Source organism: Micropterus salmoides, unplaced genomic scaffold (genome assembly GCF_014851395.1).
Source record: "Micropterus salmoides isolate LMB-PRFRI ecotype aquatic unplaced genomic scaffold, ASM1485139v1 Ms_hic_scaffold_14, whole genome shotgun sequence".
In the NCBI taxonomy this organism is placed as follows: Eukaryota; Metazoa; Chordata; class Actinopteri; order Centrarchiformes; family Centrarchidae; genus Micropterus; species Micropterus salmoides.
In genome coordinates, this window is record NW_024040485.1 from 17456183 (window position 1) to 17468663 (window position 12481).

Here is a 12481-nt window from a genome sequence, read left to right on the forward strand (position 1 = left end):
AGTTGTGCCAATATTTATGTTGGTGGGCAGTCAGCACTACTTTGGATCCAAATGAACGATTGAAAATTTTCAAATCAGTAGGTCTAATTGGTCATATCCAAGATGGGACTGACTAGATATTTAAGTTGTATGGGTTTTACTCTCTAATTAAGAAAAAAAACTTTTTAAGAAGTCCATATGATTGGAAACTATATACTCTAAGTTTAAATATTTCAAATATGCCTATGCATCTAACTGAATGGATATAACACAACATGATAAAGCTTTTTGTAGCTTTGTGACTGTGTTACATTCAACAATCAAAGTTTGACAAAATAAAACATTTTTTATTTAGAAGCAAACCAGTAACAATTTCATGAAGCAATAGGCGACAAAGCAAAATGAAGGGATCATGCAAAGCCCCAGGGAAATATAATCTATTGAAAAAAAGGGGAGATGATTAATTTTGTTTAGACATTTTGTGACACAGTTGCAATGTATTTTTTTTTTTTAAATAAATGTTTTTTGTGCTTCTGCATATAGCTCCTTTAGTTTGAAAGTCTCATGGGGCAAAATAATATTTGTGGCACATCCTTACACATGCCCTCTGAAATAATCAACAGGATTAATGGGAACAGATCTGTGTCAGATTTCAAACATGTGACAAAATACAGTTTCACTCACTAAGTATTTAGGGGGTCAAACTCTGTGTGCCGTAAACAGCAAAATAAATCACCATTCAAACATGAGAGAAATGGAGTTGTTGATGTTTTTCTGAATACTCACAAATACTAGAGTCAAAATAAATCTAGCCATCCCTTTGTTTGTATTTTGGAGATGGGTTTAAAATTCGGCTACTTTGTGAATGAAATTATCCCAATTCATCCAAATGTGACCATAATAAAACAACAACATATGCACAGAAACAAGTCATGCTGGATTTGAATCAGTATGTCTAGTCTTAACTTCGTAGTAGAATCACAATACTCTGATATTCCGTTTCTAGTAGGAGTAGTCCTCTCTACCACTGGATTTGTTTGGTTTTACATTTTTCATTTGGTTATTTTATTGATTTGTCATTTTAAACCAAGTCCTTTGCAGTGTCACATTGTATCACATGGGTTTGCACTAATAGGAAATATAGCTCTAACTCTGTTATCCTATGTAGCCATTTTGATATGTGAACCTGCACTGAAATACACACTGATTATCTCACATCTACCAAAGTAGTGTTATAGTTACAGTCCATGAGCAGTGTTTGCAGTGGTGAATTATTATCCATGGCTTCAGGAGAAATGGCTCCGTGCCCTGCTTATCTTTCCAGTCAGCGTTGGTTGCGTCGGGCCGGCATGATACGAAGAGAAGCGGTGCTTTCCCGAGTCATGAGCCGCGTCACCTGGTCCAGACTGAGGCCAGCCACTGCCTCTCCATTCACCTGTAGAATTTCATCCCCGATGCCGAGGAGACCTGTGTAGAGGCCTTCGCCACTACCGTCACCCACTTTCTCTACATATACACCTGGGAAGGGAACAGTAAGAGAGGTAGAAGGAAGACAGATGAAAGGTGAAGGAATGGTGGGATAGTGAGAAAATGGAGGGGGGAGAAGAATTATAGAGGAAAACAGGTAGGAGCAGAAAAAGGAGATAGAGGACACCTTTGTGTTTAGTGAACCATACAACAGATACTGATATACACAAAATTGCTATTGGTATAATTAATATAAAACAGCTCCACCACGAGTAAAAGCATTTTTACACATTTGCCAATATGAAGGATTTCTGCTAAATTGACATGTTTTGACATGTTTGATGATGTATCTGATTATGTTTAATGACACCTGCTTGCATTTAACAGTTAAGATAAATATATCTGAACTACATTTGGATTCTATTCTTTTTCTTTTCCACTGTCTTTATTCTATTCTACTTTCAAGAAACACAACCCATGATTAAACAACAGCCTGCCAGCTAGCTGTGGAAATAAAGTAACCACCAAAATTAAACAAATGCAAAACCAAACTCTACATTTAAGACACTACAAAGAGAATGTGGATTAAAATAGTTACCTGTGTCTGGTCGACCTTTGCCCCTTGAGATGACGAAACCAAAGGGACCGTTTGGGGGTCTGACGAGCTCCAAGAGGAGGCTTCCATTGGGGAAAGCCTGGGTGACCCGGCCCACTGGACGCACCATTCTGGAGGCAAGTACATCTTCAACACTCAGGGCCCTGTGAAGCTCGAGCTGAGGGCTATCAGGGCTATAACAGCAGAAATTAATTCATCCTAGTTAATATTGAATTAATGAAGTAAAACAATGTAGTATGTTTTTTTTTCTTCTTCTCTATCTTTTTCTGTTACCTGGGTGCCAGGCCATAAGGTATTTGCACCTCTCCCAGGATCGTTGAACGTTCTGTTCTTCTCTCTAAACTCTGCACAGAAGAGGCTTTGCGCAGTTGGGCCAGTGGCAGCACCTAGTGGCAAATAAAGGGCAGTGTAACAAATTGTGTTTTTCACGTTTACAAAATTCACCAGATCAGCTTTTGTAACTGTAAGGCTAAACATCCCTCTAAAACTAACAAGTGCGTATGTGTGTGTGTTTGTACACACACACACACACACACACACAAATAATGCAAATAGAGGCTGTGAGTGGCTGGTACAAAACAAAATCTGTTCAGTGTCCTCTTACAGCTGCCAAGAGACAACAAGGGTAACAACAACACTTTCTGTGGTAGGGTACTACCACAGAAAGTGGAAGGAAACACCGGCAACCTGGAATGCATTATTTGTGCTCCCAGTGTCAGGCGGAAAGGCCAGCAGTACTTCAAAGCCTCAGTTGGTCCACTGTGGCAAACAAGTAGTGAAAGGTATACTTCAAAGTGGAACTGGAAGTTTAAAGACATGTAAATAAGTTTTTTTCTATGTGATCTATCTAATTACACCAAAAGACAATGGCGCAGCAGTCCTGAACAAAACATAACACGGCATGAGAAATGTTTGCTACTCTTCCTCACCGTGTGCAGGGTTTGCAGTGAGGGTGTCCTCTGTATGCCGATGGTAGGCTGCGGTCTTCGTGTTGGGCTTGGGGAAGCAGAACTGCCTCTGGTGGCAGTGGGACTACTGAGCTGTTCCATGCTGCTGGAGCGGCTTCCTTTCACTAGTCTACCAACACTGTTCAGACCAATGGAGGAAAAGAAGCGACGCAGGAAGAGCTTTGGCCGTCCATCCAGCTTTCTGTAAAAGGAAAGTTCGATTTTTTTTACTAGATAATATAGACTCAACTTTTATTAAAATAAACACAGTTACATCCCAACTACACATACTTTTTAAGATGAACTGTTAAAACAACTATTTTGGTAGTGGTTGTACTCTGCTATCAATAACTACAAACAAGTGAGGCTTTTCATTACCAGAAGGGGGCAGGCTTGTCTTGATTTTCACAGAATATTTTTAACAATAACATCCTGTGGCCTGTAGGTCAGGGTTTTAATCTCCTAACTGCTACCAGTCTGGCCGTTTTGGGAACAGCGATGGTGGGGGCAAGGGATTTATTGCCTAAGCTATAAGAAGAGCGTTTTTATCTTGGCTAACCTGGACCCATCAGAGTTTTCCTCCCATACGGCCTCAGCTTTCAGATGTTCTGCTCTCAGCAGTTCTGCCCTGAGGTCCTCAGCCCGAGACATAGCCAGGCCGCGTAGAGCAGGACGACACTCTGGTCCAGAACCAGGGTCTCCACTCAGACCTGCTGGTAGAAAAGCATGTACGGCGTTGATGTCAAAAAATATTCTAAAATATTCTATTTTATTCTGCTCAATTTGTTCTTATATGTTCTAGTCTGTTTAGTTTTGTTCTGTTCTGTTCTATTCTGTTCAAGTTTGTTCTGATGTTTTGTATTCTATTCCATTCTGTTCTGTTCTGTTTTGTCCTGTCCTATTTGGTTCTGTTCTGTTTTATTAAGTTCTGATTTGTTCTGTTGTATTCTGATCTGTTCTTTTCTGTTCTGTTCTAATGTGTTTCGTTCTGTTTAGTCCCTATTGTATTGTATTTATTATTTATTTTGCAAAGTTTTACATTGGATGATGTGAGTTCCACAAACAGATATCAGCTTGTGATCCTATTTTTTCAGAAAGTAAAGTTGTAGCTCCACTTTTCCACAGTGGTTGAATGTAACAAGTAATCAAATACTGCAGTTAAGTCCAATTTTTAGAGCTTTAAGTAACATAAAATGTTACTTTAAAACATGAATATTTTTTTAATACATTTAAATAAATATGTATTAATATGTTTAATAAAATCAATCAGTCTATTTCATTTTGTGCAGTGAGTACTTTCATTTTTAAATTTACTTAATTAAATGCAGGACTTACAGTATTATTATATACAAGTTACTACCGAGCACATCTTCCACCGCTGCTTTTCCAGAATAGTAAATCCCATAAGTACAGTATCACTCTATGACATGTAAATGGAAGAAACTACAGGTGGTGAACTCTCTATGCGATCTTCCATGACATAACCTCACCTGTTCCATCTGGAGTGGCATCCCAGTGTTCAGCAGCTGGCAGGTCAGTGGCGAGCCGGGCTGGGGAGTACCTCAGAGTGGAGGGCCTGATGCAGGGCACTGGGATGCTTGTTGCAGGGGTCCCTTGGGTTAAAACCATCGGAGACTCTCTTCTTGCCTCTGGAGAGTCCAGTAGGGCAGAATGCTGGGATCCTTCCTCGCCTCCCTGATTTGAGGTCTGGAACTGAACTGTGGACTGACCTGCAGCAGAACGATTTCTTGAACTTGACTTCAGGGCTGACTTTATAGGCAGCGCTGGGGTAGGTGATTCCCTTAGTCCACCAGATGCTTCCAGCAAATGGGGCTCCAAAGCGATGGGACTACCTGGGGCGAAGGAAACAGCTCTGCTCGAATTGACCCTGTTCCTGGGATTTGAATTACGCCGCTGAGCCCAAGACGGACCGTAAGGGCCGTGGCCAGACTCCAGACGACTTTCTCCTTTCCTGCTCCTTCTCCTAAGTTTCCCAAACCCAGATGGTTTCCACCCTGTGCTACTCTCTTTATTTTCCCCCAGCACATAAGCCCCAGCAAAAGTGACAGTTAAGGGAGCTTTAGGACGAGTACTTGCCTCTGGCTTGTTTGGAGGCACCCAGTGAGGAACCCCTTTTCCCCGTGGGTCCTCAGGGTTGCCCTGCTGCTGCAGCTCAGTGTTCTGTGGATCTGTCAGTGATGAGACTGGCTGAGGTTCCCTGACTACAGAGCCACATGCCTCACATTTCTTCACCAGCACTATAATCTCTTTAATCACTGTTTTGGGGTCACCATTGACAACCACATCTTCTTGCTTCTGTGAAGGAGGCATGGAGACACTTCTATGTGAGACACTTCTGCTCCTCTCTGAACCACTGCTGCTAGAATCTGTATTACTTTCTTTGCTCTTGGACTTGGGCGTTCCGGGCCTTCCGCGCTGTCTTACTCTGTCCAAATACCGAGACTCTGCTTCTTTTTCTGATTCATCCTCGAAGCGTACCCGTGTGGGTGAACAACCATATCGTCTGGATCGACCACCCTGGGGGGAAGTGTCCCTTTGGTTGGGGACGAGGAGGGGACCTGGTGCACTCTGTGCTGTAAGATCTTCTTCTGTTTGAACAGCTTTCTGCACAGGTGTTGGATTGGGAGACTCAACTTGCTGCTTTTTTCTGCAATAAAAAATATGTAAGTGCATATTATACACATTCTAATACAACACATATTTTGAACACATATAAGAGGTTTACACTGGTGTTGAACTTTATTCATAAGCTTGTATCTTATTAAAGGAGGTTATGTGAAAGCAGAAATGAACATGAAAGTGAAACTGAATTTCAGCCATCTCTCAGCAACATCATCAGGTAGATAAACAAGCCTATTGCATCTAAGTGTGCTGACATATGCATGCTGATATGGCACCCATTTTCAAAATAAGAGATTTCTGCTGATTAAATAAACAAATGATGCAATAAATTGCAATGCAACATACAGTGGACGCAACAAAGTAATTTGCATAAAAGGAATTAACTTGTTGCTTGTAGCATATTGACACACCACTGATTCATAGAGATACATGTGTATACAAAGGTGCACAAACACAAATAGGGAATTCACAGTCTCGAACATCTAACTTGTGCAGATTACAAGGTAGATTTATTTGCCATTTTACGACACAGGCTAGTATAATGAGATATAGAAAGAAAGTAGTCATAGCCCGCTTAAGTAGACAACTTACACGTGGATCGCTGATCAGAATGGGAGCGTCTGCAGGGGCGATCACCTTTAATGTGATTGCAGCGAGCCTTGAGTCGCGCTCGCTCCAGGAGAAGCTTGGCCTGCTCATGTCTTGGGCTCAGAGGAAGCTCATCACTGATTACAAGAAGTGACCTGAATCCAGAGAAATATGCAAATCACTTCAGAAATAAATAATTTAGATGATGAAAACAGCAACGGAATGGATAAAGTTAAATGTATGATGAGACAAGGCTATATCGCCATCTGTTTGTGTGAAATTCAATATTTGATGTCTTTAAATGCACAAAGCTTATTGTGTGTTGTGACATATCCAGCAACATCATATTCCCCACAGACTGACTTAACATAGAGTGAATCAAGCTGCGTCTTCCTAAGCTGTCTTATGTAATATGAGATAGATAGACTGGGGCGTGGCACTGGCGGTGAGCAGCAGAGAGAAACGTCATCCATCCATCTATCCTTATGCCTAGCAGCTAAGCTGCTCTGCATTGTGCTTCATCGTGTACTCATCTTTATCCCCTGGCCCAGTGATAAAGATAGCATGATACACCGTCCATGTGGATTATCCTTGTAGTGGACTGAGTGTGATTCATTCTCTCCTGGGTGTCAAGAAGAGAACATATTGTGTTTCAATAGATTACAGTTTGTCATGTCAGTGTTGGGATAAAACACTGACAGGACAGTCACAGTATAATTAGCAGCCTGTTTTGGCACCCCATATGCAGCTGTGTTTTATTCTACAGTCTATAATGATGATGACCATAATGCACTCCATAATCAGTGGTGGAATTAACTACCGAAGTACATTTACTCACATACTGTACAAATTCACATAACTTTATACTTCAAAACTTTTTATGTGTCTGACAGCTTTAGTTACTTAAGTTACATTTCAGATTATAATTTCATACGCTTCCTATGCAGTGAGAACAACGTATCTCCAAATATGATGATTTTTCTTTATATGGTTTTTAAGTGGTATTTTATACGTACTTTATGGGTTGGGAAAATTTTTGTACTTCTTAAGATAAATAAACTATTTACTACTACTATTTATAATTTTGCTGATAATACTTACATACATACATACAAGTAAGATTTTGAATGCATGATGAATACTTGTGGTAGAATACTTTCACAGTGTGGTATTGCTAAGTAAAGGATCTATAATAATAACAGCCTATAAAATACTGCCACCATTGCAGAAGATAATCTGAAAAGGATGGATCAGACAACCAATTCAACTAATGAGCCCAACTGCTGAAAAATGTTTTATAGCTCAGTTGCACAAATGTGTTTAATTTATCTATCTTTTTATTTATTTTGTTTCACTTACTTCCTTAAGTTTTTGCCTGGTGTCTCATCTATAATAATTACAAGGTTTTAAGACTTATGACTATTGTAAAGTATCACAGTGTGCAAATCTCTCACAAATAAGAGCTTCATTTCATAATCTTATTTGGTAAAAATATCACCTTCATCAATATACAGCATTTGATATTTAGATTTGTTTATGAACATATTCTATTCATGCCTGCTTCACCTCTTGAAAATGATTAAACTCAGTTGTCACAGTTTGTTTTGATTGTACTTGAGGCAGCTTCAATGGCGTCACTTTGCATTGAAAAGTAGTGGGGACATTTTAGGGCTCAGATTAGAGATGTGACAAAACACTTAGCATACAAGACGTTACAATCCAGAATATTGGGGTCACAAGAACAAGACTAGAAGATATTGTAATACTATTTAAAGAAAATATTCATTGAAATGAATGAAAATATAAAAACAATAGGGGGGATCTGGGGGTCCTCCCCCAGAAGATTTTGAGCATTAAACACTTCATTTCCTGCATTCTGGAGACATTTTCTGTACCATTTTATGGTGGAGATGTTTTTATTTATATAAAGGGGAAAACAAAATTCAGGTGGCAGGTGACAATTCAGAATATAAAAATATAATTGAATATAATGCAGTAATCAGTAAACTGTTTTTTTTAACTTCTTACGTATTTTTTTGGGACAATGCAGATCTGTTTTTTCTTACATTTTTTTTACATTGCATGCTTTCTTATTGTGCCAAAAAACTTTCTCATAGCACTTGCATTTGTTTTTTAACGTTTCTTGTTGCAAGCTATTTTTCAGAACATTTTTAACAAATGCTTTCAAAAAGTGGTAGGGACATGTCCCCAGCGTCCCCAGTGTAAATGACACCTATGGGCAGCTTGTTTAACACTCTAGCTGCTGCCGTCCGGGGAGGGAAAATAGACTCTAAATTCCCACAAGTGGAGCTGTAAGAGTGGAATTTATGAGGAGAGGATATAAATAGTGCATAGGAGTTGTATGTCATCACCCCTGCCAAGCACATAAAGAAGTATTGCATTGCTTACCTCAAATAGGGTTCAAGTTCCTGAGCAAGAATGGCTGAGTCTGAGCAGTCCAAAACCCCATGGGCACCTGCGACTGCCATTAAATAGAGAGGAAAAGAATTAATCTCAGCAGATCTGATATGAATAATTCACATATAAAAGCTTTAAAAAGTGCTCCAAAGGTTTAATGCCCACAAAACACGGATTTTCTGTATTTGTTTCCTCTCCATTTAGCTGGATAACACATATAACATAGTGTATGATTCTTATTTGTTGTTCAGGTCTTATGTAGCGCTTCTTGAACTCTACTACCAAGAGAACCATCAGCCATAATGGACGGTGCCATCTGGGCATTCAAATAATTGGATCTTTGTATGATCAAAAGGATTTTCATAAATCTTCATACCATTAGATTCAGTGACAGTCTCATAGGTTATCCCTGACCTATCCCTTAATGACAGTGTAAAAAAAACAGGTTATGCAAGTAGTGAGAGAAAGATAACGACAGATTTCCCAGAGATAAGAGGGAAGAATCATGGATTTACCCACAGGTCTTTTACTGACTGCTTTGGTATTGACATGCAGTACACATACACAGTTTTACTAATACATAGTATGGGAAAATATATAATCTGTCACCCTACATAGATACAAAGGCATCCATTAGCACACAGACAGAGATACAAAAGCAGGGACACTTCCCCCACCGCTCTGACTGCTAATAATAGCAACAACCTCATGCACATCTGCACATCTGACATCTGTTCAACACTGGGAATCTGCATTTCCATACAACATCGCAGAAAGGTAGACAGACAAAAGCTTGTATAAGGAACTTTAGAGCTAGAAAGTATTCTAAGCAACAAAGTATTAACATTTTAAAAAGGTTTACAGGGTTTCTGGGGGACTTTTTTTTAGAATAATAAAATAGATATGGATATTTAATCGAGCTGTCAGAGGCTTTGCAACACTTTGTCAGGCAACTTCTATGTAATACAATCATTTCATGACAAACTAAAAATAAATCCCATTCAAGATGGGGAGGAGGGATCTAATCGGCCCAAGTTGGCCTCTCAAGCCCTTGAGTCAAGTTGTTGCCTTATTTATGGCTCCCCCCACTCATTACAAAGTTTTTACATTTCACATTAAATACATCCCAATTCCCTCAAGAGACCTACCGTTACAGTCCACTCTGCTTGTCGTGTCTTCACTCCGCTCTCTCTCCTCCCTGAAGTTCTGCTGTCTGTCCCTTAACTTTGCATAAGCCCTCTGCTTCACCTTTAGTTTCTCCTCAGCCGAGTGTACCCCAATTTGTGAAGACATGCCCTCCCAGCTGTCTGAACTGCACAGTCCTTTGCAACCTGCCTCATTTTGCTCACACCTGTCCAGGTAGCACTCCACGCTGTCCGAGTGTTTGAACTCTGAGGATGCATCGCTGTCATCCACCGCGCTTCCCACATCACCCTGGGCGCCTGTTTCAGCTGGTTTCGACCTCTTCTGAGGCTCTGCCAGTGCTACTGTCTGAGTGTAGTCCTTCAAAGGTAAAGTGGAGGGCATGTTGTTAGGGCCAACGCCATTTAAAAGCAATGTTTCCGGGCGTGCAACTCTCCAGAAACCCTTGGGTGGCGCCCAGCGTCTGGTTGGTGTGAAAGATGTGGTGGAAGACGAGAAGGATGTTGTAGAAGGAGAGGAGGTGGCAGGAGAGGATGAGAGCACCGGTAGAGGAGAAGGAGAGGAAGGATCATCCTTACTGCTGCTTGAGTTATCAGACAGAAGACTCTCCAGACTCGTACCCTCCTGGAGCACACGTGGCTGGCTTGTTGGAGAACTGACATGGTCCTCATTTCTTTCTGACCTTTCTTCTTCAGTTTCCACTCCCCCTGGGAACACTTGCTCTCTTTGTGCTTCCGCTGGTGGGCTGTGGATCTCCAACCTCACTTGCACCTCTACCTCCTCCTCTTCATCACTACTGCTCAAGTTTTTCGCAGCACCCGACCGCCAGGAGGGGGCAGGCAGAGATACCTGAGCCTTTCCTCTGGGCCGCTGTCGGAGGAGGACTTCAGATGGAATCTGCCCAGCTGGACTGCTCACAAAGACCTCTGTGTCCAACCGGTCTCTTTCTTTCTCTCTGTCTCTGCCTCTTGTCCTTCTCTGTGTGAGTGACTTCACCTTGTCTGTAGTGCGTGCACAGCCGAACTCTGAGGAGGAGGAAGTTGGTTGCTCAAAGAGGGTGCTGGGAAAATAGGCTCAGGGACTGGGCCAGTGATGAGTCCCCAATTAATGGGAAGCCCACTGGGTAAAGGGGAACTGGATTGTGCTTGGATATTATTAACCACCTTCTGTTCCTCCATCAGCTGGTCATGCATAGAAAAGTCCAGAGAGATCCTGTAGATGAAAAAAAAATAATTTACAGGCATGTAAAAAAAAAAACATGTCTCTTACATCTGTTCTACATCTCTGTTACCAGCTACTTTCTATCAGATCTGCCTGGTGAGGAGATATGTAATGTGGATTCAGTCACGTTGCCTTATCCACTGATTACTTTGCACAGGATAATCCTTTAGAATGAGAATAAGCAACTGCTGCCTGCCACTGAGCCCCTGCATAAATAAACAATATTATAAATGTTTGCTTTTGACAATATACAATAAAACAAAACTTTTTCTGTGGATCAGTCGCATTTTGTAGTCAATATAAATGCTGAGAAAAAAACGATTCATTAATTATTCAGCCTTAGGAAAATTAAATATGTTTGAATTCAGTGCCACGTGGGCTAACAACACCTTGCTAAAAGTCACTTTAACAAATCTAATTAACATTTTGAAGAAAGTAAGCTTCACTCATTCACTAAAGACTATTTTTTGACTATATTTTGTTACATAAATAGGCTAACAAACTGTAGCCTATCTGGATATTTACAGAAAATTGTGTCCTTTAAAACACAATTACAGCGTTGTCTGTCACGAGGAAGTTACATTAAATTCAAAGTGCAACTGCTTAAATGTAAATTAACCATTCCTTTTAAAAACCTGAGACAACCGTGCAGATTGCTATCGCAGCGCGCATCATCAGGTCGGTCGCCAACAGAGCGAGAAGACGGAGCAACTTTTCCCCCTCCGGAGAAAAAAAACCCCGAAACCAAATAACATCTCTCAATGTTTCTCCAGATCCATGTGTTGTGCTTCTACTCACCGTCTACTCAGCTCCAGGTCCTGGCAGCGTCGGGCGAGCCAGCGGCCTCTCACTCATGATTGGTCCGGTAATCCCTTCAGAAATCAGTGGGATTAGACAAAAATGGAATACAAAAAATGCCTGCTTTTAATTTCGTCCTTGCCTCGCGATCTCGTTGCCGACTGAAGCTCTCCGTTGCGTAAGTGCAGAGCACACACACTGACGTCCTGCACACAGTAACAAGCCAATGAAAAAGAGACAAAATACAACTAAAATGCCCTAATGGGCTTCAGTCTAAATGAGTTATCCCCAATTTCCTGTCCTTTCTGGCATGTTTCGATGGTTGATATAAGGATGAAAGCTATGTTGTGTTTTAAAGAATATAAACTATTGATGTTGCATCGTAAAAACAACTGTCGTCTGGGTCTTGTTTGTCAATACAGCTGATCCCTCCCGTTATATCAGCTCACACAGCTCCGTCTCTTTCTATCTCTGTTTTCATACATGCGTGGGCACACACGCGCATATATGCGCTCGTGCACAGTCAGTCCAATTGACAATGTTCTGCTTGCCAGTTGTCACAATCCCCCAGATGTGATCAGACTCAGGCAGATGCTGCTCAGTTGTGGTTGTGCATGCGGTTTAATGTCAGTAGAGGGCGCCATTAGCAGCACAAACACAC

General features: G+C 41.0%; 1 protein-coding gene across 1 annotated transcript; it reads right to left on the reverse strand.

The window, feature by feature from the left end:
* Positions 1–305: 305 nt before the first annotated feature.
* si:ch211-13f8.1 lies at positions 306–11877 on the reverse strand. Its single transcript, XM_038719375.1, has 10 exons — positions 11874–11877; positions 9807–10874; positions 8650–8722; positions 6246–6395; positions 4500–5677; positions 3569–3722; positions 2992–3211; positions 2336–2448; positions 2045–2235; positions 306–1497 (listed from the first exon to the last, which is right to left on the reverse strand). The coding sequence occupies exons 1-10, from the start codon at positions 11875–11877 to the stop codon at positions 1304–1306; spliced, it is 3345 nt and encodes a 1114-aa protein (XP_038575303.1). The 3' UTR covers positions 306–1303.
* Between the last annotated feature and the right edge of the window lie 604 nt (positions 11878–12481).